Below are 25056 nucleotides of genomic sequence, written 5' to 3' on the forward strand. Positions count from 1 at the left end.
GGGTGTTGTAATATCTTTTAAGGGTATTGTAATATATTTTTCTTTTTAGGCTTAAAAAATCATATCCCAAGGTTAAGTGCCATTTCCTGGGATTTAAGGATGTTCAAAAACTGCGGGATCCTGGGTTTTCAGTGTCCCAGAATTCCTAACCGTAGTATAGGCATGGCTTATATTTTTTCATATTTTAAATTTAAAAATATAATTAAAGTATATTTTTAACTTATATAGCTTTTATATATTTTATTATTACAATACCTATGTAATCAAAAACAAGTTTAAACCTTTCATACAGAAAATTGAGATTTAATAAAACTGTTGACTAATTTTTGTGCTTGTTATATCAGTCATTTTTTTAAACATCTTTCCATAGAGTAAATGTTTTATCTTATCAATTTACAAAGTACAAAATAACATTTAAATAAGTTATGTTTTAGCTCACAGGAAGACATATGGTTAGAGATGTGTCTTGTAAAGTTTGTGCAACTAAACTTGGATGGATATATGTAAGAAAATGTTTGTTGTTTTAAAACTATTTTTTAAATATGTATTCAGGAATAGTTTTAGTGGGCAGACTTTATTTGTTAATAAATAGTTCCATCAAAACTGCCAATTAATGTTTAAAGGGATCCCAAAGTGGTGAGACAAGTTGTGTTTATATTAAAGAGGATGATAAAAAAAAATGTTTAAGCTGAATTTTTTGAGTAAAAATATAAATAAATGCGTACCAAGAAAAACTAACTTTGTTGTTTTACTTGAAGCGCACTTTCTTTTGTTTTTTAATTATTCTATAAAAGAATAATTAAAAAACAAAAGTAAATAAAAAAAATTAAAATTCAAAAACCTGTCATATAAGTATGTGATAATTAAGTTTGTAAGAAAGTAAATTTTTACTTTTTATATTATTTAAAGTTAACAGTTGTTTGAATGAATATTTACTTATTATTTTTTTTTATGTTTGAATGTATTAAAATTATAACTAAATTTTGATTTTCATTTTATAGAGCGTGAGAACCAAATAAAATTAAGATTTTTATAAGGCACTTATAAATATAACAAATATATAAAAGAGGCGTTGACCACCTTATTATATATTCTGAATCTTTTTACTTTTTATGTAAACAATGTGAACTTTGTTTACATTTCTGGCACCACAGATGTCATTTTCCAGCAGGCAGGAAGGCAAGATCTATTTAAGCACTTGTTAAATAGTTTAAAAAGTGTTAAAGAGAGTTCTGGACTTTATGTAAAGACTGACTAAAGGTTGTAAATACATTTGTAAGACTATGGCTTGAATATTTTCTAGACTTTTAACAAGGTTGCAAGCAATCACTATTAGAGTTGGAAGTTACTGAAAGAGAAAAGATGAAGTTTATAAAGCAAGATAATAATTGACAGGCGACTTAAAAGATTGCAAATTATATGAATCAGGAAAACAATATGAAGGAAGCGAATTCCAAAGAACTGATGTTCGAGGAAAAAAACTAAACAAATAAGTATTTTTGGAGCACTTAAGAACAGTCACAGTAAAAAAAAAAGACTTAATTGAATGCCGAGTAACACGAGAATGGATTTTAGTAGATGGCACAAAAGAAACTGGCTCTTTAGAGCAGTGCCCATTATAGTATTTATAGAAAAGAGAAAAAGAAGGAACATTACGACGATGTGATGATGGTTGGAGGTTGGCTGCAAGAGCAGGTCCAACTATATTTATGATGGGTTTTTGCACCTTGTCTAAAAGAAAAAGGGCATCCTTCAAAGATTCACTCCAGATATGGCAACAGTATTCAATACAAGGATGGATTTGAGATAAGGTGCATGATAAAAAGATGCAACCTTAGCAGAATTCATATATGGTTTCCATCAAGGGTAGATGACTCATTGAAAACATTACCTTTCATAAATATAGGAAGATCATGATTAGCTGAAAAAAATTTAGTTTTATCAATTAAAGTTAAAGTCCACCAGCTTCTGAGAGCCCCATGTAGCGAAGAAGGATTCTTTTCAAGCTCAAATTTCTCCTCTTAGCAATCAAAGAATGTTGGTTTTATATCAAGACAAGAATAAATGGTAGTATCATCAACGAACGATGCCACCTTAGATATGAGAATTTCTAGGAGATCATTAGTGCAAATTAAAAAAAAAGTATAAGACTAATGATAGAACCTTGAGGAACTCCTTAAGTTACAGGAAATGAAGAACAGTGCTGTCCATCGAGGACAACTTTTATATTATGATTGAGAAAGGATTCAATAGTCTTAAAGATGTTATCTGATCAGGGCTCCAAATAGGCGCCGGACATTGTCCAATAAAAAATGACATCAGTCATTTTGTCTGACCCATATTTTATGTTCATTTATTTTATAATCATTTTAGTTGTCCCAAAATTATATACTAAATTCAGTATTGCATATAAACCCACTTTTTTTAACTTTTTGTTTTTTATACAAAACAAAAATTAAAGCTGAGCACACAAATATGTTAGTAAAATATGTTATTTTTTTTTAGTTAATTCATTTTTTAAAAAAATGCCAAAGCATTACATTTTTTTGAATTAAATAGCCTGTTTTTATCATTTATATTAAAATGTTGCAATTAGTTATTAATTTAAATTTATAGTTTAGTATTTATTTTATTTTTTGTCCGATGGTTTTTATAAATTTCAAACAATTATTTTAGCCTTTAAAACCCCTTTTAAACTTATTTAAAAAATTTTTTAATGCAGTAGTTACTTTAATGCTTATAGAAACCAGTACTTTTTATTACACTTTTAAATTTGAGTTGTTATGAAAAGCTTGTTTTTGTGTCAAAATTTTTCACTACTCAAAGTGTTTGTAAAATTATTCAGAAAAGGTTTGAAAAGATTCATTAAAAATACATATTTATATAAATGTAATTACATATAATATTCTTTTATAATTTAAATAAAATGGTTTTATTGTAAACACTCATTATAATTAATTTGTTACTTTATTTAATAAAGGAATAAGTAAACTTAATAATTTATGTATTTAATATATTTATAATAATTTACGAAGCATTTTGCCTAGTATATAAATTAAAAAACGTAACATAAATATATTTTTCTTTTCAAATTTTAGTTTTTTGAGCTTAGATTTTTCTTTTTCTTTAAGATTTTCTTCTTTAAGATTTATTTTTAGAATTTATCTTATAAATTTTCTTTTAAAACGCCTAGATTTGTCTAAACAAATTGTGTGGTTAAGTTGTAAAAACAAAATATTTTGTGCATGGTCAGGACTGGCCATGCACAAAATATTAGATTGCTCTTCTTTAATTTCTATCGGACATGTCTGTCCAACTTAAGTATTTATCGGACAAATTGTCTGAAACGAAAAAATACATTATTTCGAGCCATGCACCTGATACACTTTAAGGAGAGAGCTTATGGAGAAAACCAGCGTGTTTAATTTTATCAAGGGCTTTAGAAATGTTGAGAGCAATAGCTCTAACCTCTCCACATCTAACTAATGCATGGTAAGACCTTTTGGCTATTACTGTTAACAAATCAGCAGTATAATAATAAGTTATTAGATGAGAGATTAAGTGTTTGTTAATTAAAAACTCAAAAACCTTGCTTAGATAGGAAGAAGACTAATGGGACAATAGGAAGAAGACTAATGGGACGGTAGTTAGACAAGTCAGATTGTCTTCAGAAATGAAAAAAAAAATGGGGATAACAGATGTCGTTTTCCAGCAGGCTGGAAAACAAAACTCTGATACTTGCATATTGATACTAGATACTAGCACTTGTTAAATAGTTTTGAAAGTATAGACGACAGCTCCGGTAAACATTTCTGCAAAACTATAACAGGTATGTGTACAAACCACTAGCTGTAGAAGAGTCTGAGCAGTAAATCACTTTAGAGACAGAAGCTGAAGTGATACGAATGTCAAGCAATGAATCAACCTGTTTGTTGGCTATATCAGGTAGGATGAGATTAGTCAAATCAAGAGATAAGATTGATGAAAAGTCCTTAGCAAACAATTCAGCTTTGTCTTTAAGTGAGGTAACATAATTGGAATCATACAAGAGGAGGAATAACAGATTTGCCCTTATTATTGGAACTGTTAAAGATTCTCCAGAAGGTAAGGGAGCCTGGTTTTTGAGATAAAATACGAGATTTCGTGACCTGAGAATAGGGTGAAAAAAAAGGTGAAAAATATCTTTAACAATAGAAGCAGGATTAATTTTGATGCCAGGCAATGGATTAACCATTAAATAAATGAATTACACAAAAAATTCTTTGCAAATAGCTCTTTGCAAACAGTTTTATCTTTGGAAAAGATCAATCATCAACAAAGGAAAATCTAATATTTCATTAGAGATTTAGAATATTTCATTAATTTTCCTTTGTCGATGATAGTTTAAAAAATTTTCCAATAATCTCTAGTAGCTAATTTGTTGAATAAAATATGAGATTTAGTAATTTAGAAATAATAGTTTAGCATCAGACACCTTTTTGCATTGATTTCTTGCAATGATAAAAAGACTTTTCAGAGAGTTTATGTTGTGAAAATCTTTTTTTTTCTTTTTCAGAGAGTTTATGTTGTGAAAATCTTGTGAGAATAAATAATTATGATTAGAAATTGCAGCTGCACAAACTATGGCTTGACATGAAGCTGATGACAAGGAATAAAAGCTTGCATGCCTGCCTGAATCCAAAGATTACATAGAAGGGGCAATTTTCAGGTGAGAGACAAAAAGCCATCACAAAAAAAAAAACGTTAAAGTGGGATCACTTTAGTGTTTTTAATTCAGCCTAAGTAAGATAAGATTAGTATGAAGAAAATGAGATAAAAATATTAGTGAGATCATTGCATGACTGAAACACCAAAAAAAAAACAAGGAAAAAAGCAGACACCAAGGAGTAAAAGTAAGTGATTAGGGTTGTATGGAAAATAATTTGTTAATTTGACTAAAATTTTTAGCTTTAGATTTAGCAGGGTCAGTAGTAATAGAGCCAAGTCATTTGGTATGATGAGCATTTAAGTCACCAATAACAATAATGTTGACTTGAGAATAAAAAGAGAGAATTTGACCGATGAAACATTGGCCAAATTCTTTCTATTTATTGTGGCCAATTATGAAACAACATCGAAAAGAGTTCAGCTTTAGGAAGAAAGAGAATAATAAAGAACAAATAAAAAGATTGAGTAAAGAGGTGCTAAATGGATGTACATGAATAGTCAGAGAATTCAAATCTGATTTTGTGACAACTGAATTGGTATGTAATTATATGTCCAGGTAAAAAAGGCGGAGTATGCATCCAGGCTGAATTTAGCAAGAGTAAGAGAAATTACTTCAAAGATCAGGAATATTTGTAAAAGATAGATTGAAATAATCTGGTGATGGGTTTTTAGGTACTTAATGTTTTTAGGTACTTAAGGCAGCAGGATACAGAGCAGGTTATACTGAATTACATTATACCATTAGTAGGGTAATCATTATGACTTTGATAGAATTTTATTTTAAAGTTTTTTAAAAATTATACAAAAAATTTAAAATTAAGTTATAGCATTTTTAAATCCCAAAACTTTTTACTTATAAAACATTTAAAAACATTTTTTAATTTTAGAACTTGTTTTTTATTTAGGAGTTTGCAACTGAAGATGAGCAGCGTTATAAGGTTTGTAAAGATTTATTTACTATTGATAAATGTTATTTATTATAAATTTATTAGTTATTCACTATATAATAATCATTTATATAAGTTTAAAAATATTCTCTTTTATTATCATTTATGTAAATATTTTTGTAATTTTTTTGACATTTATTTTTTTGTGAGAAAATTAGTTTTACTAATTTAAAATTTTTTTAAACTTGGTAAGATTTTATAAATATTTATTAACAATTATTAATATATTTACTAGAAAAATTTATGTTGTTTTTAATAATAAAATTCTATTATGTTGATTACTTAATAAAACTGTTTGTTTAAACAGTTAGCTCTACTGTTGTTTAATTCACACCATCAAACTTAACTAATGAATATATATTACTCTTGTATGATTTATGGTTGTTTATAGGTAACCCTATGTTTATTTAAAATGTGATGATTTTGTTTACAAAAGAATTGCAAATAAGAATAAAAAGAGTAAATAAAAAATATATGTAATATATATTTAATAATAATTATTAAATTTATAAGGTAAACTAATTAATATTCAAATGTAATAATTTATAAGGTAAACTAATTAATATTCAAATGTAATAATAAACATGTTTCTATAGAAAAATATAAACATTTTCACCAGAAAAACCATAGTTTTCCCTTATGATTGCAGTCAATGTTTGAAGTAGTACTTACAACTGCGCATTTATAATACTTCAACAATGTAGTTGTTTATACTTCCCAACTTCTTGTTTTTTATTTGCTCCAGATCGCTTTTTTTTAAATTAATAATGGTAAAATAAAAACGCAACCAAACAAAAACGCAAGTGCCTAATAAGTTCTTGTAATAGTATTGAAAAATAAATTTTTGGCTAAAATTTTTTGCTTTCATTGTTTTGATATGTATTTAAAACACTGTTAACTTAATATTTACAATTAACGGTTTTTATATTTTTTGATATTTTTTTAATAATTTATTTTTTTCCTAAATTATTGTTATTAAATATACATTTTTTATAATTTCTTATTTAGATAACGCTTTTTTTATCGTCAAAAAATTAATAGATTATAACACAAGAATAATTTGAAATTCTTCTTCAAAACTATAAGTTGTAAGTTAAATAACAGGTTTTCCCCTCAACTGTTGTCAGCGGTCTTTCCTCTTATTCATTTTCTAAACTGAATGCTGCTAAATTGTCAGTCATATCTTCATCAGCACTTTCAATTTCATTGTCATTATCGAGAACTTGATTTGGAATTAATGATGCTGTTGTCATATAGTCATCTGGGTCATCATCAACCTTATGTAATCGTATCTTATTCAAATAAATATCTTTTGCTCGCTTTTTTATGAAAATTATTTATTCTTTTGACCAGCTTCCATGGTTTCCTAATATCATAATGCTATCATTTAGCGTATCGTGACTCATGGATAAGCGTTGATCTGATAATATGCTAGTAGCTGTGCTAAACATTTGCTCCACACTTGAGTTTGATCTGGAAATTGTTAAAATAATTGATATAACTTTTAATAAATAAGGAAACTTTGACTTTTTGTACAAGAATGTTTACCTTCAAATTTCTCTTGTCTGGCTATTATGTACCATTGCTTCAAGACTTGTTCTTGCATGAATCAAAAATAGTTTCCATCCTTGAATAATTAACTTTTCATTAAAATTGGAATGTTCCAATGATGTATTGAAATGCGTGGACAAAAACTTTATTTTGTCCACACCAAACTCTTTGTTGTCAGTATAGTTCTGCGGCTTGATGAACAGCATGGTTGATAGATCTCAGGCTCTTCCTTTATGCTAATAAACCTGCTGTTTAAAGTATTTATAAGTCTGGGTATAACATTTCTCTTAATATTTCTGACTGAGCATAATGGTTGATCTACATCAACCGAAGTCATATCTAAATTTACTATTATATATTTCCTATTACTAGGATATTTTTGTCCCCAGCTTTTTTTTTTAAACTGACCAGACAGTGTTTCAGGTAAGTTATATTTGCCATCAATAACCATGTAATGTGATATATAGCGATCTATAAGTTCTAAATCCGTATCAATTTTTTGAGCTTCAATTCCAGTTCTAAATTTGTCTGGTTGATTGTAGCTAGAATATCATGCGGCAACAGTTCATTTGCTTCAAACACTTTCAATGCTGGCACAATGAGCTCTAGCAAATCATGATAAATGGCAACAGTACAAAGAAAATTATATGATTTAATTTTCTTTAGTAACCCTTGAAGCTTCGCTCTTGTAGTTGGAGGGTTTTCCCGTTCATTTACATAGTTCTTGTTGGCCACTATAAAAGCTGGCCATGACTCCAATAAGTTCTTAAAAGCTCTTTAATGATGCCTGACAAACCTCATTCCTGTTAGTTTTGGTAGACTGTAATGCATAATACCTAAAATATCTGCTTTAATTTAATTTTGACAAATTAAATGGTTTACATTTATCTAAGAAAACAAAAAGCAACCAGATAAACTAAGAAAGGTATTTTTAGAATGTGTTTTTACACTAAAGTGTAAGTTGTAAAGTGTAAAGTGAAATTTGTATTGTAAAATTCATCTACTTTCTTAAATTTGCAGATCTCGGAAAAAACCTCTTTAACTGCCAGTTCGATTCTATGGTTGACATAATGAACTGGCAGTAGCCATTCTCTATCTGCCTTAATTTGTGCTATGATACCACGATGTTTTCCAAAGTTTAAACATGCCCCGTCTGACGTTATACTGACTATTTTCTTTTTATAATCATTGGGATCTTGTTTAAATTCCCTGATTTCAAAAATGTTATTGATTCCCTTGACAATGGAGTCTGCATCTACTCAGCCAAACCTTTCTATATCAAGTAGATTAAGAACCATATAAAAAGGAAGAACTGCCTTGTTCGATTCTTGCCAAAACTAACTCTTTTTCTTTCTTGGTTTTCCAAGCTTGGCTACCATCAACAATATTGTTTATGTATATATAAGATTATATTATATTTAAGGTTATAAATAAATTTCAAAACTTAAAAGATTTTATGAAATTTTAGTATATGCATATATGCAAAGATAATAGCCAAAAAGAAACAAAATTAATTTTTAATAACATCGCAAATTGATTGAATGACAGTAATAGATTATTCTGTGCACTTAATAGATCATTTTTGATTTTTATAAACGGTGTAAACGTGGGTTTAAAATTGTTTTTTCCAGTTTATATCAAAATATCTACAAAATGCCTAAGAAAAATAGGAAAGTAATTGGAGGACAGAATTACCAACATTATGATCCAAGTAAGGTTGAGAATGCTCTTCGAGATATTGGTAATGGAATGTCAGTTGCATCTGCCAGCAAGAAACATTCAGTGCCGCATACAACTCTTCAAGACAAGTGGCATGGTCAACATAATAAAACAGTTGGACATCCTACTGCTCTGAACGCTACTGAAGAGAAAATTATTGTCAAGACGTTGGTTGAAGTGACAAAGTGGTCCTATTAGTTGACAACGTTTGATAACCGGCTCATAATTCAAGGCTATTTAAATAAAGAAGGTCGTACTGTAATCAAATTTGCCGACAATATGCCTGGTGATGATTTTATGAACAGTTTTATGTTACATAACAATCTCACACAAGGTTTAGCTACAAACATCAGTCGTTCCAGAGCAGCAGTTTCTCCTGAAATTGTTACAGAATTTTTTGAAAACGCAGGAAGAAGCTAGATAACATGCCAACGGGAAATGATTTTTAATTTTGACGAAACCAACTTGACCGACGATCCTGGTGCTAAGGAAGTTGTAGTTTTAAGAAGGACAAAGCGAGTTGAACGTGTTATGGAAATTTCAAAAGTAGCAATATCTCTTATGTTTCGTATTTCTGCTTCTGGTGACATCTTTCCTCCCTTTGTAGTCTATAAAACAGAAAACCTCTATGGAAATTGGTGCAATGGTAGACCAGCTCGATGATGATCGAAAACTCGATGGTTTGATTCTTCTACCTTTAAATTGTGGTTTTCGTCATATTTTCCTTTACCATGTAAAAAACATTCCTGGAGAAAAAGTTGTAATTGCAGATAATTTTGCCTCTCATTTTACATCTGCTGTTGTATCACTGTGCAGAGAAAACAACATTTATTCTACCACTATTCCCCCAAATTCAACTCACCTGATGCAGCCATTAGACATTGCCTTTTTCAAACCACTTAAAAGTTACTGGAGAAGCGTTTTAGAAACATGGAGAAAAGAAAGTCGTGCTAGGGGAACAATTCCAAAGCAACATTTTCCTATTCTGCTCACAAAGCTCTACTCAAAATTGCATGCAACTGGGAAGGATATCTCAAAATCAGGAATCAAAAAAACTGGTCTGTATCCATTTCAGAACAGGTATCCATCTATCCATTTCAGAACATCCAGAACAGGTTCTACAAGTTATTCCAGGAGGTTCTTCTCAACAAAATGCTGAAAATATCGGACGAAATCTTGATGCTACAATCATTGACTTGTTAAAGGAACTCAGAGATCAAATGGAGTAAAATAAATGATCTAGTGGGAAGAAAATTAATCCTGGCAGTGCAATTTTGCCTGAAATACAACAACCTAGTCCATCTAGACAGCTGGTATATGACGAAAATTTGTGCAGAATTTGTAAATGTGAATATAACAGTTATTGAGGTCCAGATTGGACACAATGTGTTTTATGCCACCATATGCGGAGTTTGTAACAGTTCTTCTGTGGAGCTGCAGTGCATTTGTGATCAGTGTTTAGAGGACTAAGTTTGAATACTGTTTTCTGGAACATTATGTAATTGTAATACATTGTTGTAAATGTTGTTATATGTTCACTGATTATAATTAGAAATGTTTTAAATCCAGAGCCTTTTATTTAATACACATAAGATTGTTTGTCAAACTTAAAATTTTGTAAATTAATTTCACTTTTTATGATTGCAACAGAATCAACGTAATTAAGGAGATTTCCTTACCTTCTATTATTTTTGATATCTCTACAGTGTCATAAATACTGAATTATAATTTAAAACATGCTGAAGTTGCACAAGAGCTGTCCAACTTCATAATAAATTAATATTTCGGCACATAACGAAGTTGCCTCTAAGTCAGGGCAACTTCTTCACTCTTCATAATGATATTTCAACTACTTTATTATTCAAATGGGAAATTAAAAAATAAGTGGAATGTTAAGGGGCATGCTGCATTGTAACAAAACTAACAGGCTCATTTTCATTTTCGATTCTGAAATCATTTTAAAGAAAAAAATATGTTCCAAAATTGACGAAGTTGCCCCAAATTACAGTATGTCATTAGATTTTTCACTTGAAACAAGCGCATATTTTATTAAAAAAATATTTTTTACAACTACAAATTATTGACAATATAAAAAGACAATTTACCAATACTTAAAACTCTTTGCTTTTAATGGGTTGTAATTATTAAGGAGTTTAAAAAATTGATATTTGAAAGTATTTTAAAGTTGCGTTGTAATTAAATTAAATTTTAAACCGCGCTAAAAATTATTTAAACTTATCTAACAAAAATTATTAATTGAATCTGAATTTGGTATTTGAAAAAGATTATATTTCCTTATAATTTATTTCTTAAAGCAATCTTATACTTAACGTAATCTTTTGTTTGTTTATCGCAAGTTGTTAATTTTTATGTATTTAAATTAGTATTTTTAATAAAGGTTATAAACAATTTATAGATAGATTTTATCAGTTACCGATAAGACATTTGTAAATGTAATTTATGTTCTTACGATATTGAATTAATAAGAAATAAAAAATACATTTACGTAAAGAATTCTCTTCAACAAAGCACTTCTTCCTATTTATAAGGGAAAAAAAAGTTTTTTAATTTCCTTTCACTTACAATAATATATGATGGAGAGGCTTATATGATGGAGAGGCTTATATGATGGAGAAGCTTATATTTTGCCTAATGAGTTAGTCAGCAGACGATTAGAGAAAAACTTTAATGAAAAACGCAAAACTATTTTAAATTCATTTGATACCAAATTTTACATTCAAAGGTTTACTATTTTATATTTCTTCAAATCTAAATTTAAATTTTTAAAATCATATTTAATTTTAAGTTTATTAAAATAATTTTTTTTTTTAATATAACAATGTCTCCAAAAATTCTCAGTTGCGGTTTAATGCTTTTTTTTACGACCTAAATTTCTGAACAAATGTTACATAAACAATGTTAAAAGATACTTTAAATATTCCAAAAAAAAAATTTTTCACTTAACTAAATGCTTTTAACATTTATATTTTACAAAAATGTTTTTGCTTAACTGAACGCTTTCGAGATTTATGAAAAAAGTGAGCTGTGTAACGCTTCTTAACTGTCAAAGTTTTTTTTTTTTGTGGCAAATTTAGTTCTATTACTTTATCTTTAAATCATTAAATAAAATTTGTAAAAAAATAAAAATAAAATTTTTTATCTTTGTTTAAAACTTTTTTAGTTTTTATTTAGGAAGTTATTTTATTAAATATGTTTTAGCGCTCAAATAGTTTTCTAATGTTCTAATAAATTATATTCTAAAAAAATAACAAAAAAACTAGAACTCCTGATAAAAATCAATAGTTGCACTTTTGGGCGACTTAAGTGCATCAAAGGAATATTTTTAGTTGTCTTTCACAAAATTTGGTTGTCTGGTACCGTAGGGCGACCACGAGTTTACACCTCTGATATAAGGATATATCCTTATATCGTACATTTAAGCGACATCAACAATAAAACGAAATTTTAATGTCGCTTAAAAGTTAAAGCAATTTAAATGCAGAACTTTTTTTTAAAAACCGCAATAATAATGACTAGTAAATTTTTATTGTTTTTGTTTTTTATGGTTGCAACTTACTAATATTTTTTTTGCGCTTTAATTTTTCAGAAAATAAGAAAAAAGCAAATAATAATGAAAAAGTTTAACAATAACTTTCTAAAAAGTGATATAGTTTTTGTTTGCTATTTTAAATTAACTGATTAAAAGTTTAAAACTAAAAGAAGCAACTAAAAACACTTGCTTGTAAATGTTGTACAAGAAAAAGGAGCTAAAATTACTTGCTTGTAAATTAGTTTTACAAGAATAGCATTAATTGGTTAAACCATTTAAAATTAAATATTAATAAATTTAAATTTTTTTTATTAAATTTAATTTTAATTATAAATTTTTTTTTTTTTACTTTTAAAATTTCCAAACTATGTTAAAGAAAAGAAAATTCTTTTTTATAAAATTAAAGTTACTTTTATATGTTTGTTTTACATTCAACTGTTTTGTTTATTTTTTTATAATTTTAAATCAATAAATTTTTTTCATCCCGTTACAAAAGTGCTAATATACCAAAGTTTTTTCATTATCATTAATTTCTTAGATTGATCATAGAATGATCGTTAATTAAAAATGATTAACTAGTTTTATGAGTAGTATGCTAACATTTTGTTAATGCTAAAATGTTTGAAAAAATTTATTGATAGTTTTTCTTTATTGATCGTTAAGAAATTTACCCATTAAACAATTGCCCCCTTATTTTAAAAAAAAAAGGTGATAAAGAAATAAAACATAAGACAATAATGTTGTGTTATGTTATGAATGTTTTAAGAAATAGATAGTATAAATTAATAAAAAATTTGTATTGAGAAAATTCGTATTTATTGATGTTCATATATTAATTCAATTATTTAATTCAAATCAATTAATTCAGCTCTCATTCAAGATGTTATCATTTAATATCTATCTATCTATCTATCTATCTATATATATATATATATATATATATATATATATATATATATATATATATATATATATATATATATATATATATATATATATATATATATATATATGTATATATATATATATATATATATATATTTTGTTTTTTTGTTATTTTTTGTTATTCACCTCCAAGAAGGCCACTACAGATGAGGAGGCTACTTAATAATTGTTATAACCCTCTCTCAACTCTATAACTCCGAAACATGAACCTTGAAGAACAAGGCCGCTGCGTGGAGAAACAAGTTGATATATATATATGTATATATATAAATATATATACACTCTTGCTTAGTCATTTTAAATTTTACCATTGTCAGGTCAGTTTTTGGGTTTTTTTTTAAAAAAATGTTTTTTTTTAATTATTTGATAACTGTCTGCCTCAACCAAACCCTTAGTCAATGTAGCGGCACTTCCTTGTAGTAGCAGCCTATAAAATAGTTGATGTAGCAGCACTCCCTTGTAGCAGTAGGCTATAAGATAGTTGATGTAGCAACACTTTGTGCATATTATACAGCAAAAACATAAAAATTTAGAATGTTTTTATTTTAGTTAAAATAAAATAAAAACATTCTAAATGTTTTTAAAAACATTCTAGTCTTTTAATTTGCATTTTTGTGGTTTTTTAAAAAACATTAAATTTAATTAGTTTCCTCAATTAATGCATTTTGCTATAATCTAATCTTAATTTTGTCAGTTTAAATACCATAGACAAGCTAAGAGCTGTTTTTTTTACCTCAAACTGTATATTTAATGCCTTTACTATAGATATATATATATGCAACCCTCGGAATTAGGAAAAATAAGGTCGGCAATAATTTTCTGACCTCAATCTTTTTGAGGTCGGCATCAGGTCAGCAATAATTATTTGATACAAAGGTGTGACCATAAAACATAGAAAGGAGGTCGGCAATTTATTTGCTGACCTCAAACACTTTCAGGTCAGCAGTTAGGTCGGCATTGCTGTATGCCGACCCTAATTCCGAGTGTTGTATATGTATGTATATGTATGTATATATATATATATATATATATATATATATATATATATATATATATATATATATATATATATATATATATATATATATATATATATATATATATATATATATTATTGCTATTAATAACATTGAGCTGTCATTTATTAGGAATCAAATCTCTTAAGCCGTTTTCATTAACTATTTTTTCTTGATTATTAAATGAAGATATACTTGTAACTATTAGTAATCATTTCCAACTATTTTCAAAAAGAAGGTTATATTGTAACAGATATTATAGGAAATCATAAATAAATTGGAAATTTTTATTTTTATTTTAAAATATAACATTAAATTAATATTTTAATAAATAAAACATGCATATAAGCTCTGTAGATTTTTAGTTAAAAAAAATTGTACTTTTAAAAATATTTTAAAGGAAGGACATGTTATCCTGGAGCGTGCTCTTGTAAGTGAAACAGATGGAATTGATGATGCACACGAGTGACAAGTTATTACAATATCTCTATATAAATAATGGATTTTTTATAAACACGTTGATATTTTTGAAAAATGTAATTATTGTATAATTTCTTTATATGGTAAATTATAATCTTTATACTCTATTTACCATAATTTCTTTATGTTAAATTTCTCTTTAATTTAGTTGTATAAGTATACTTAGAAATTTCTCTTCTTAAGAATTGTATGAAATATTTATGAATTTTTATTTTATACCCGAATATAACTATTATTTTCTGGTATTGTATTATATCTCTATTTTATACCTGTAGCCAGGTATTGTACTGTATATGTAATATATGAAGTGCTTTTTTTTTTTGTGGATATATAAAAAAATAAATGTTTTTTTGTGTTTTTTGTTTTTATTCTTATAAATTAAAATTTTTTTTAATAATGACTGTTAGTCCTAAATAAAATATTCCATGACATTTTTTGATATGATCAACATCTAATGTCTTAAATAAACCTAATACGTTTTAATACAATAATAGTATAATAAATTATAATGCATCAAAAAAATTATCTTTAATCCAATTTGTATATATTATTATCTACTATCTTCTATGTTTTTTTTATCGCGATTTACAGCTGGTTTGTTTTGAATTTATTACTTGTTAATTAAGTTTACATTTGATGGGAAATGGTTTTATGGTTTCACTTACTGCTGGTGGTAAATAATGTCAATAATTCATGTAAATTAAAGTAAAGGAATTTTTAATTAATGTTTATAATATTAAAAAAACTTTTTAATTTAATTTTAATATTTTGCTAAAGAGTTTGTAACTATTATAACAAAACAATTAAGAACTTATAATGTTATAATATATAAACTTATTATAAACTTAATACTTGGTAATTATAACTTATAAACTTATAAATTTATAATATAAAGTATAATTGTAATTATAACTTATAAACTTATAATATATTAAGAACTTATAATGTTGTCTCATTTGATGAAAGTATAACAATGGATGTGCAACAACTTTTTAAAGATGGAATGAGTTTTGCTGCTAAAGCAGTTGGGCATGACTCAGCTGGTGAATATGATTTAGCTAAGTTTTTTTACATTGAGGCTTCAGAAGCATTGTTAAAAGTAATTTCAGTTGATCAGAGTATATCAGATGCTAAAATTAAAGTGCACCAATACATGGAGAGAGCAGAATATCTGACTAACTTATCAGGTAACTTTTATTTATGACAATTAAATTTTTTTTTTCTTTATTTAATTACTTTTATTAAATTTGAACTCTGAATAGTTCAAATCTACAAAAGACAATGGCTTCTTTAAAAATTGTAAAATTTAGTTGTAAAAATATCTACACCCTTGCTTAAAGTGTGGAGGATAACTAATCTTTGGGAAATTAACTACACCCTATCTTCTGGAGAAGTGTGTACTACTTCAAGTCACAAATGCATACTTATTATTTATTCAGATTTACTTGTATACTGATATTTACTCAACACTTTTGTAATTAATTTTTTTTAGAAAATACTTTTATATTACTTGTAATTTTTAAAATTTTTAGGACCGTGGGGAATTTTTTTAAAAACGATCTTTTAAAAAAGGCAATTAAAGTTATTTGTAAAATATATATATCAAGCAGAAAGTATGTTAATAGTAAGTGTTAAAAACTGCAAACATATGTAACAAATTTATAAAAATCTTTAATTAGTAAAACTTTCTAATAAAAGGATTAAACGTTTAAAAGTTGTTCTAAATCAAGACCAGTTAACTCCAATAATATAAAAAAAACAACCAATAAAAAAATAAATAATTTATTTTTTCTAGATGGATTAATATTTTGACTATTTTAAATAAAATATTTGCCTTGAAAAGTCAACAATAGTCCAATATTTAATAGTTTATTTTATAAGTATCAATAAAAAAGATTTTCTCACAAATAAATAAAAAAATTGTTCAATATCTTCTTTAGTTTCAATTTTACAATAGTTTAAGTATGCTTTAAGCAACAAAATTTCAATGCATCTATTTTTTTTAAAAACACTGTATATATTTTGCTTTAAGCATTTTTTTTCTTTACGAAAAATTTCTTTCTAAGAATGGTTTTGTTTTAAAACTAGAGTATGGAGTTATTTATTTTTAAACTACATTATTTATTGTGATCTATGGCATACATAAAGTTTATCACAAGCCCATCAAATGTCAAGAATTTAAAAGTGCTTTCTTATCTTATATTTTGCATAAAGTTTAAAAAAAAAATCACATTATGAGCTTTTTGCAAGATGAGTTTTTTCATTTGATTAACCAACTTACAGAATAATGATAGAAAAAAAAATGTTTTTTCATTTGATTAACCAACTTACAGAATAATGATAGAGAAAAAAATGTGTTTTCATTTGATTAACCAACTTACAGAATAATGATAGAAAAAAAAAAGTTTTTTCATTTGATTAACCAACTTACAGAATAATGATAGAAAAAAAAATGTGTTTTCATTTGATTAACCAACTTACAGAATAATGATAGAAAAAAAAATGTGTTCAAATCTTATATGAAGTATTGAAATATATTTGTTGTTTCTCATCTATTTATGAAGATTTTAATACTGGTTGTAATATTTATTTTTTATTTATTATATTTTTGGAAACCAATGATGTGTATTTTGCAGAGAAACAAAAAAGGCTAATGCAATACTTCTTTTTAAAACTTTTGTTTCATTTAAAAGTTTAAAGATTTTGACATTTGAAAATTTTAATGACTTTGTTTATATTAAGTGTTCATTACTCCCAAAATAAATAAAAAATAGATTTTAGTAACAAATGATCTCCATTAAAAGAAGACAAATAAAAAGTAAATTTAAAACATATTTGACTTTTCAGACATGAGAAATAACTTCAGAGGACCTGTTGACAGTTCAAACTAACTTTTATCAGGGCTAAGGCTGTCACAAGGTGCAGCAACCTTTGCTATGATTGAAGTAGACATTGCTCAAGCAGCTGTAGACACTGTTCAAAGAGTTGTAGACACTGTTCAAGGAGCTGTAGACATTGTTCAAGGAGCTGTAGACACTATTTTGGTTTCGGGGAACAAGAGTATAGGATGATTCTATAAAGTGCCTAGATATACAGCACTTTGGAAAGAAATTAAAAATTAATGATGACTTTGATTTGGTATGTACCAGTATTTCTAGCTTATATCTCTGCCACTGAACGTGCAGCTGCATTTGGATTTTTTACTCTGGAATTCTTTAAGAGTTTGAATATAAAATATTAGGTTACATATGTTTCAGATTACTAGAAAATTTTCAAATTATGCTTATATTTATTTAAGTTTTGCATAAGAGATCTGTTAAAAAAGATAACACAATTTCTATTAAATCTAATATATTATTTCTATAAAAATAAATTTTTAATATATAAATTATGGTTAAAACATTTTGTATGCACTGTAACAGTATATCAAAATAGTTTTCTATATGTAAATTATATTTAATACATATTTTTTTTTGCTATGCATTAATTAAAAAGTTTTTAAGTCTTAGTTTCTGCATAAATAAAATAAAGTGCATTACATAATTTAAGCAAAAAATTTGAAGCATACTGTTTTCATTTTCAGGAGTTTTGGAAACATTTCTATTCATGGTGGAAATGCAATGGAAAGATCCACGTTGATGTTTTCATATCTAACATTTGGTCTTTCATATGTATATATATATATATATATATATATATATATATATATATATATATATATATATATATATATATATATATATATATATATAAATATATATGTATATAAATATATACATATATATATATACATATATATATATACATCTTATATACATATATAAATATATATATATATATATATATAATATGTATATATGTATATATATATACATATATATATACATATATATATATATATATATATATATATATATATATATATATATATATATATATATATATATACATATATATATATATATATATATATATATATATATATATATATATATATATATATATATATTAGTAGTAGAAAATCACTTAACAAAAATTTTTTCCATTTTACACTGTGGAAAAAATGGAAAAAATTTTTGTTAAGTGATTTTCTACTACTAATATAATTGCTCTGTTCTTTTAAGAACATTGAGCACTCTATTGTGTAGAATACTTTTTAAAGTTGTTTAAATATATATATATATATATATATATATATATATATATATATATATATATATATACATATACATATACATATACATATACATATACATATACATATACATATATATATATATATATATATATATATATATATATATATATATATATATATATATATATATATATATATATTTATATATATATATATATATAAATAAGAAAGGGTATAAAATTGTTAGCTTTATTTTGTTCATGAAAAGAAACTGAAATAATTTGTTTGTTATAATCTTTTCAATTGTTTAAAAATGTGTTTTTCAAACTTGTTTTGGTTGTTCTAAGCAAAATAATTTATTTGATGTATGTATACAGAATAAAAACACTAATCAAAACAGTAAACTGAAAGCAGTGGAAGTGGGATAAAACAAGCCAAAGAGTGTTCCATTTCTAAGGCAAAGTGACAGTCCAGTTCTTAAAGATTATAAAGAACATTTATAGATCAATTATCTCTTAAAAAAATATATAAAACCTTGTGGAAATATTGGAGAAAAAAGTTTGGATATGTTTTTAATCGACAAGTTGTATTAATTATTACATTCATTTGGCTGCCAGTAATTATTAGCTATTTTTAAACCAGAAAACATTTCTTGCTAGAATTTATTTGATGTTGAAGTAGCCTATTTAGCCATGTACATGTTTTTTTTTTTTATAAGCATAAGAAATTTTTGAAACAGGCTTGGGTATGCTTAAGCAAAAAGTTAAAAGAGGCTCAAAAATATGCTTAAGCTTAAGCATATTTCTAATAAAATACGCTTATTTCAATACTTTCTAAAAGTGTGCGCGTTACTAAAGGTTAATGGGTATAAGAAAAATAAAAAGTTGACTTATGCTCTGTATTTGTTTTGGTTTTAATATAACTGAATTAATGTTGTAGTATAATAATAAAAAATAAAACATATATACTATATACAAATGTTATCAATGAAATCAAAGATATGAACTTCGCATTTCTTCTTGTCTAGACCAATGAAGGTGTCATCTGGAAGAATTTCATTGGCATCTTCATTTATAGCATTATCTACCTCCACTGGTTGAATATCACCCTGATTTCTTATGGGTTGATCACTGCCAGGATCAATGATGGATAGTGGGGGCACTTTGTAACTATCAAGGCCCTCTGGTTAACAAGTGAATCTTCTAAGCCATTAGAAGTCATTAAACACCCAGTCATTGTCCAACATTTCTTCCTTTGCTTGTCATACTTCGAAGTGTTTAGAGCCTTTCATGCTACCCCTGCCCAATGTGTAACCAAATTTCGTCTTTCTTTTGCAGTGTAGGGCATTTCATTATTGAACTATCTATTAGAATGATTATCTATATCAAGCCATTTTTAATGTTAAATGGCAATAAGTTAATTTAGAGTGGCAGCATACCCTGTGTCAACTGGTTATCAAAGGTCAGTGCCACTTGGTAGACTGTACCAGAAAAGTCTTTTAGCAGGAGCCACAGCATCTTTAATTTCCTGCTGCATCTGTCCTTTCAAATTGTCCAGCAAAAGAACAAATTTATCAAGCCTTTGTTCTTTGACAAATGGAAGAAGTGTTTTATCACATCAGTGCTTACAAACGTTTGGTCTAACCAAGCATTTTGTTGGAAGTAAGCGTGAATATCTTTGTGTCATAAACTTTTCGTCTTTTAAAATGCGTTTTCCTTGACCTCTAAAAAAAGATGGCTAGCTTTGGTTGCTCTCCTTCTGGCCGAAACATAGTTTGAAGGGAAATTGCCTTTATTCCAATCCTGAGCCTGGTTGTGAGATACATGTATTATGTTGCACCTTGACCCTTGGGTACATACTCGTAAGTTTTCTTACCATGAACAACAAAGGGAAGTGGGCTCTGGTCAACATTGAGCCTTTGTCCAGGTTGGTACCGTCCCCATTTTTTGTTGTAATTTAGAACCAGTTCTGATACACTTTTCTCTGTATGTCGAATGCCAATTCTGTAATAATGGTTCCATTTCTTTCTTATGTTTCCTTTTGTTTCTTTGTTTTGATCTCATTTTTAACTCTTTTTTTTTGTAAAAATCAAACTATAACATGATGTTTTATTTTCACGTTTGGATCAATGTTTAATTGTATATTTCTAGCTTTACTCCAAAACTAAGAAAAGTTAACAATATAACCTTTTGATCTGGCTTAAAAAAATTCTTTGTAAATAACTTCATATAGTTCAAGATATTTTATGGAACAACTTTCCTTTAGAAACAATTTGGGATAGGATGATTCGGCATCTTTAATAATAGTTTCTTTTTTTTAAAGCCATCACAAAATCTGACTTTGTGTTACACCAAATGACTCTGCTATAGTTTTATGATTTGCCTCATAACCATAGGCTTTAATTGCTTCTGCTTTAGAGGCAGCAGTATATTGGTGGCGTTTCTTGCCAGCTAATTTGCTAGACTCTTCACTTTTTTTCATTGCACTAACAACTTTGTTGACTATGTTATTGAGCACATCTTTCACTGTTAGAGTGATAAGTTCTTCGTTACTTTGAAGAACTTGTGATTGTGAATTTTTACAATGTTGTTTGCTAATTTCGTGAATAACTTTAACATGAAACGCTAGTCTTTGTTGGCTTATAAATAATTTTTTGCAATGTTAACATTCAATACTAGTTTCAACAGCTTTTAACGGCAATCGAATTGCACTCATTTCTCCTCTGTGCATAACATTTTTTGTGAAACCAAACGCTGCCAATGTAGGCTGCTTTCTCTTTATTCTCTTTGACATTATTATTACTATTTTTAATAGTATCTGAAAATAAGACTTAGAAATAAAATAAACATTTTAAATATGGTATTAAATAAACTACACATTAAAAGCGAGAGAGAAAAAAGAGAGAGAGAAATAAAACACTTCAGAGCGACTCTTAAACTTTATATTTTTCTGTTCAAGTATTGAGGTTTAGGTTTTGCATACAATGGCTTCATTACTTCATAAAGTTGTTGCATTGCAAAACATAAACTTTGATTTTTGTTGTTTTTGTTGGTTTAAATTTAGAAATTTATATATTTTAAGTTTTTAATTAAATAAAATTTAAATCTTTTAAATGGTTTATCTAGGCTCAGGAATATGCTTACATATACTTGTTTTTTTTTTCAAATCTGAGCCTCCATGTGTTTATAAGCGTTATATGCTTATTAAAAAAAAATAAAATGTATGGGTATTTGGTAAAAAAAAAATTATTTTGCGTTGAAATATAATAACTAGAAAAATGTTGCACAAAATCAAAAGTTGAGCAATATTGCATTAAAATTTCTTTCATAAAAAAATGCTTTATTACTACTTTAGAAAGTTATTTGTTAAGTTTTTTGTCCCCCTTGTAAAAAAGTGGAATTTACTGTTCCATTTTTTTGCATGGAACATCTAGCAACATATAGATAATGCAGTTATTACAGATATGTTGTTCAATTATATTATTTAAATAAAACATAAAGATTTTATTTTTGCTTGGTGCTAAATACTTTTCTATAAAAACTCACCCAAAACTCAGTACCCAAACCCAAAATATTTTTCTATAAAGAAAAACAAACCCAGTACCCAGAACTCACTTTTCTTTAAAGTACATTCAACCCTTCTAACAATTGCCCATCATCAGTATTTTTGCTATTATTAGTAAGGTCTTTAAATCTTTAATTAAGAAACTTCTAATGCTTCTTTTTGAGTCTAGCAATTTACTCTCTGACAATCAATATGGTTTTTGATCCTCTTGTCCAACAACTAACTTGTTAACTGTTATAACAAAAAGGTTCTCTCATGCATCGGATGAAGGCAGCAAGGGCTATTGATCTTGACATATCAAAGCCTTTCATGTAATAATCTTGTCATTATTGAGATGGCTCTTTAATGATACTATTTTAATTCTAGATAAGGTCCAAAAACATGTTGTAAATGTAGTTGGGCTTGATTTAGCTGCCAAGCTTGAGCAACTGTCATGTTTTTCCTATAATGCATCATTTTTCTATAAATAGCCGCAGTCCTCTTTAGTTCTATCAACTAAAATTCATTCTCAATTGTTTCAACATTCACAAGAGTTGAATTTATTTGCTGTGTCTGTTTCTTCGTGCCCAAAAACTTTTATTCATTTTGCTTCTTTTTTTGTACAATAATGATTTGGAACTCACTATGTTTTTCTGACTTATCAGTATAAAGTTTTTAAATCTTCTGTTAACCATTTTCTTGTTTATTAACAAAAATTTTTGTTTTCTGCTAACCTTTTACTTAAATGATGGTTGCTTTTATTTAAATGATGGTTGCTTTTACTTAAATGATGGTTGCTTTTACTTAAATGATGGTTGCTTTTACTTAAATGATGGTTGCTTTTACTTAAATGATGGTTGCTTTTACTTAAATGATGGTTGCTTTTAGCCTTGTTGCTAGTGAATTAGTTTTAAAACAATAGTAATTAAAAAATAAATAAAAATAAGCATTTGATTTTTAAACTTCTGCACTGTTTATGTTATCAAATATTATGTTATGTAAATAGGCTAAAATACTAAAAAATATGGTATGATATTTGAATAAAATGCATCTTATTAGAACTAGCAAATACAGAATGACAATAAAAGGACTGATAATCAGCTGTACCAGTAAAATTCAAGATCTCTACAACAGGCTGACATGAATTATTTGTAATAATAGTCGCGAGAAGTGAAATTGTTTTCTGCAACTAAATAACAATCTCTTTTGGACTCACATCTTACTTTGACATTTTCTCAGGAAATAAACCCAGTCTTCATATCTAAATTGATAACAATTTAATGATTTGATTTGTATGTAAGACTTACAGCATAAAATATTTTTGGGAATGCAACTTTTTTCAAGTGAGTTAAAACAGTGTATTCTTTATAGCATTTTCATTTCCACAAGGTGCAGAATTATCTATACACATATTCTCTATTTGGGTTTTTTCTACAAATACAATGCTTCACAACTCACATCTGTGTTCTTTTGGTAATAAGAATTCAAATAGTCAACATAATTACTCAATGTAAAAAATTAACATTTCCGGATCAATTTTTATTGCTATGCACAATTGTCAGTTGTCTTAATTCCATATTTTTGGTTCACACAACAGGACAATTAAAGGATTTGTAAAAATCTCTCTCTTGTAAATCACCCTTCAACAAAATTGCGCAAGTTGCAGTATTTACATTTACATTATAATTAGAATCCATTATTTTTGCACTCCATTACTTTTGTGATGGGTTTGCAAATGTGATGGATTTCAAAAATTATGGTGGTATCACATGAAATATGTAGTATTGAAAAATATAGTATAATTTTTTAATGATCGTTAAAGTTCAAAAATTTACTGTTTTTTTTTAGCTAATCAAAAACATTCAAAGTTAATTTCACAATGCCCTCAGCAGGTAAACATTTTAAAACATAAAAATTTTTTTGTTAAATCAGGAGAAAAAACAAAAAAAGTTCACCAAGTTTATTATTAATTTATTAGTTTTACTATTATTATTATTATTATTATTATTATTATTATCATAATTGTTAATGATGGTCATTATAGTCATATTTTTTCCATGCTTTATATAAGGTTACTTTCTATATATATATATATATATATATATATATATATATATATATATATATATATATATATATATATATATATATATATATATATATATATATATATATATATATATATATATATATATATATATATATATATATATATATATATATATATATATATATATATATATATATATATATATATATATATATATATATATGTTTGTGTGCCACAAAATTTGAAATCAATTTTTGAAAGCTTTTTTCTCAATCAATTTTGCTCAAATTTTGCACACTTAATCATTTTCGATGACAATACAAGGAAATGGAAAAATTTGACCAAAAAAAGTTAATTAAGTTAACAAAAGTTTAATAAAATTGCGTATTACGTCACAAAAATCATTGATT

General features: G+C 26.5%; 2 protein-coding genes across 3 annotated transcripts in view; both read left to right on the top strand.

Moving 5' to 3' along the window:
• Window positions 1-15262, top strand: part of LOC100213532 (protein yippee-like 5) — a 45363-nt gene extending 30101 nt beyond the window's left edge. The window contains exons 4-6 of the mRNA XM_065810698.1: window positions 435-503; window positions 5613-5645; window positions 14836-15262. Of these exons, the coding sequence (XP_065666770.1) occupies window positions 435-503; window positions 5613-5645; window positions 14836-14904 (171 nt within the window). The 3' untranslated portion in view covers window positions 14905-15262. The remainder of the gene's footprint in view (window positions 1-434; window positions 504-5612; window positions 5646-14835) is intronic.
• Window positions 15263-15828: 566 nt separating this feature from the next.
• LOC100215853 (calpain-7) overlaps window positions 15829-25056 on the top strand; it is a 76712-nt gene continuing 67484 nt past the window's right edge. For both annotated transcript variants that reach the window (XM_065810696.1, XM_065810697.1), the window contains exons 1-2: window positions 15829-16102; window positions 24445-24488. In XM_065810696.1, the coding sequence (XP_065666768.1) occupies window positions 15889-16102; window positions 24445-24488 (258 nt within the window). In that variant the 5' untranslated portion in view covers window positions 15829-15888. The remainder of the gene's footprint in view (window positions 16103-24444; window positions 24489-25056) is intronic.

This window comes from Hydra vulgaris, chromosome 11 (genome assembly GCF_038396675.1).
Source record: "Hydra vulgaris chromosome 11, alternate assembly HydraT2T_AEP".
In the NCBI taxonomy this organism is placed as follows: domain Eukaryota; kingdom Metazoa; phylum Cnidaria; class Hydrozoa; order Anthoathecata; family Hydridae; genus Hydra; species Hydra vulgaris.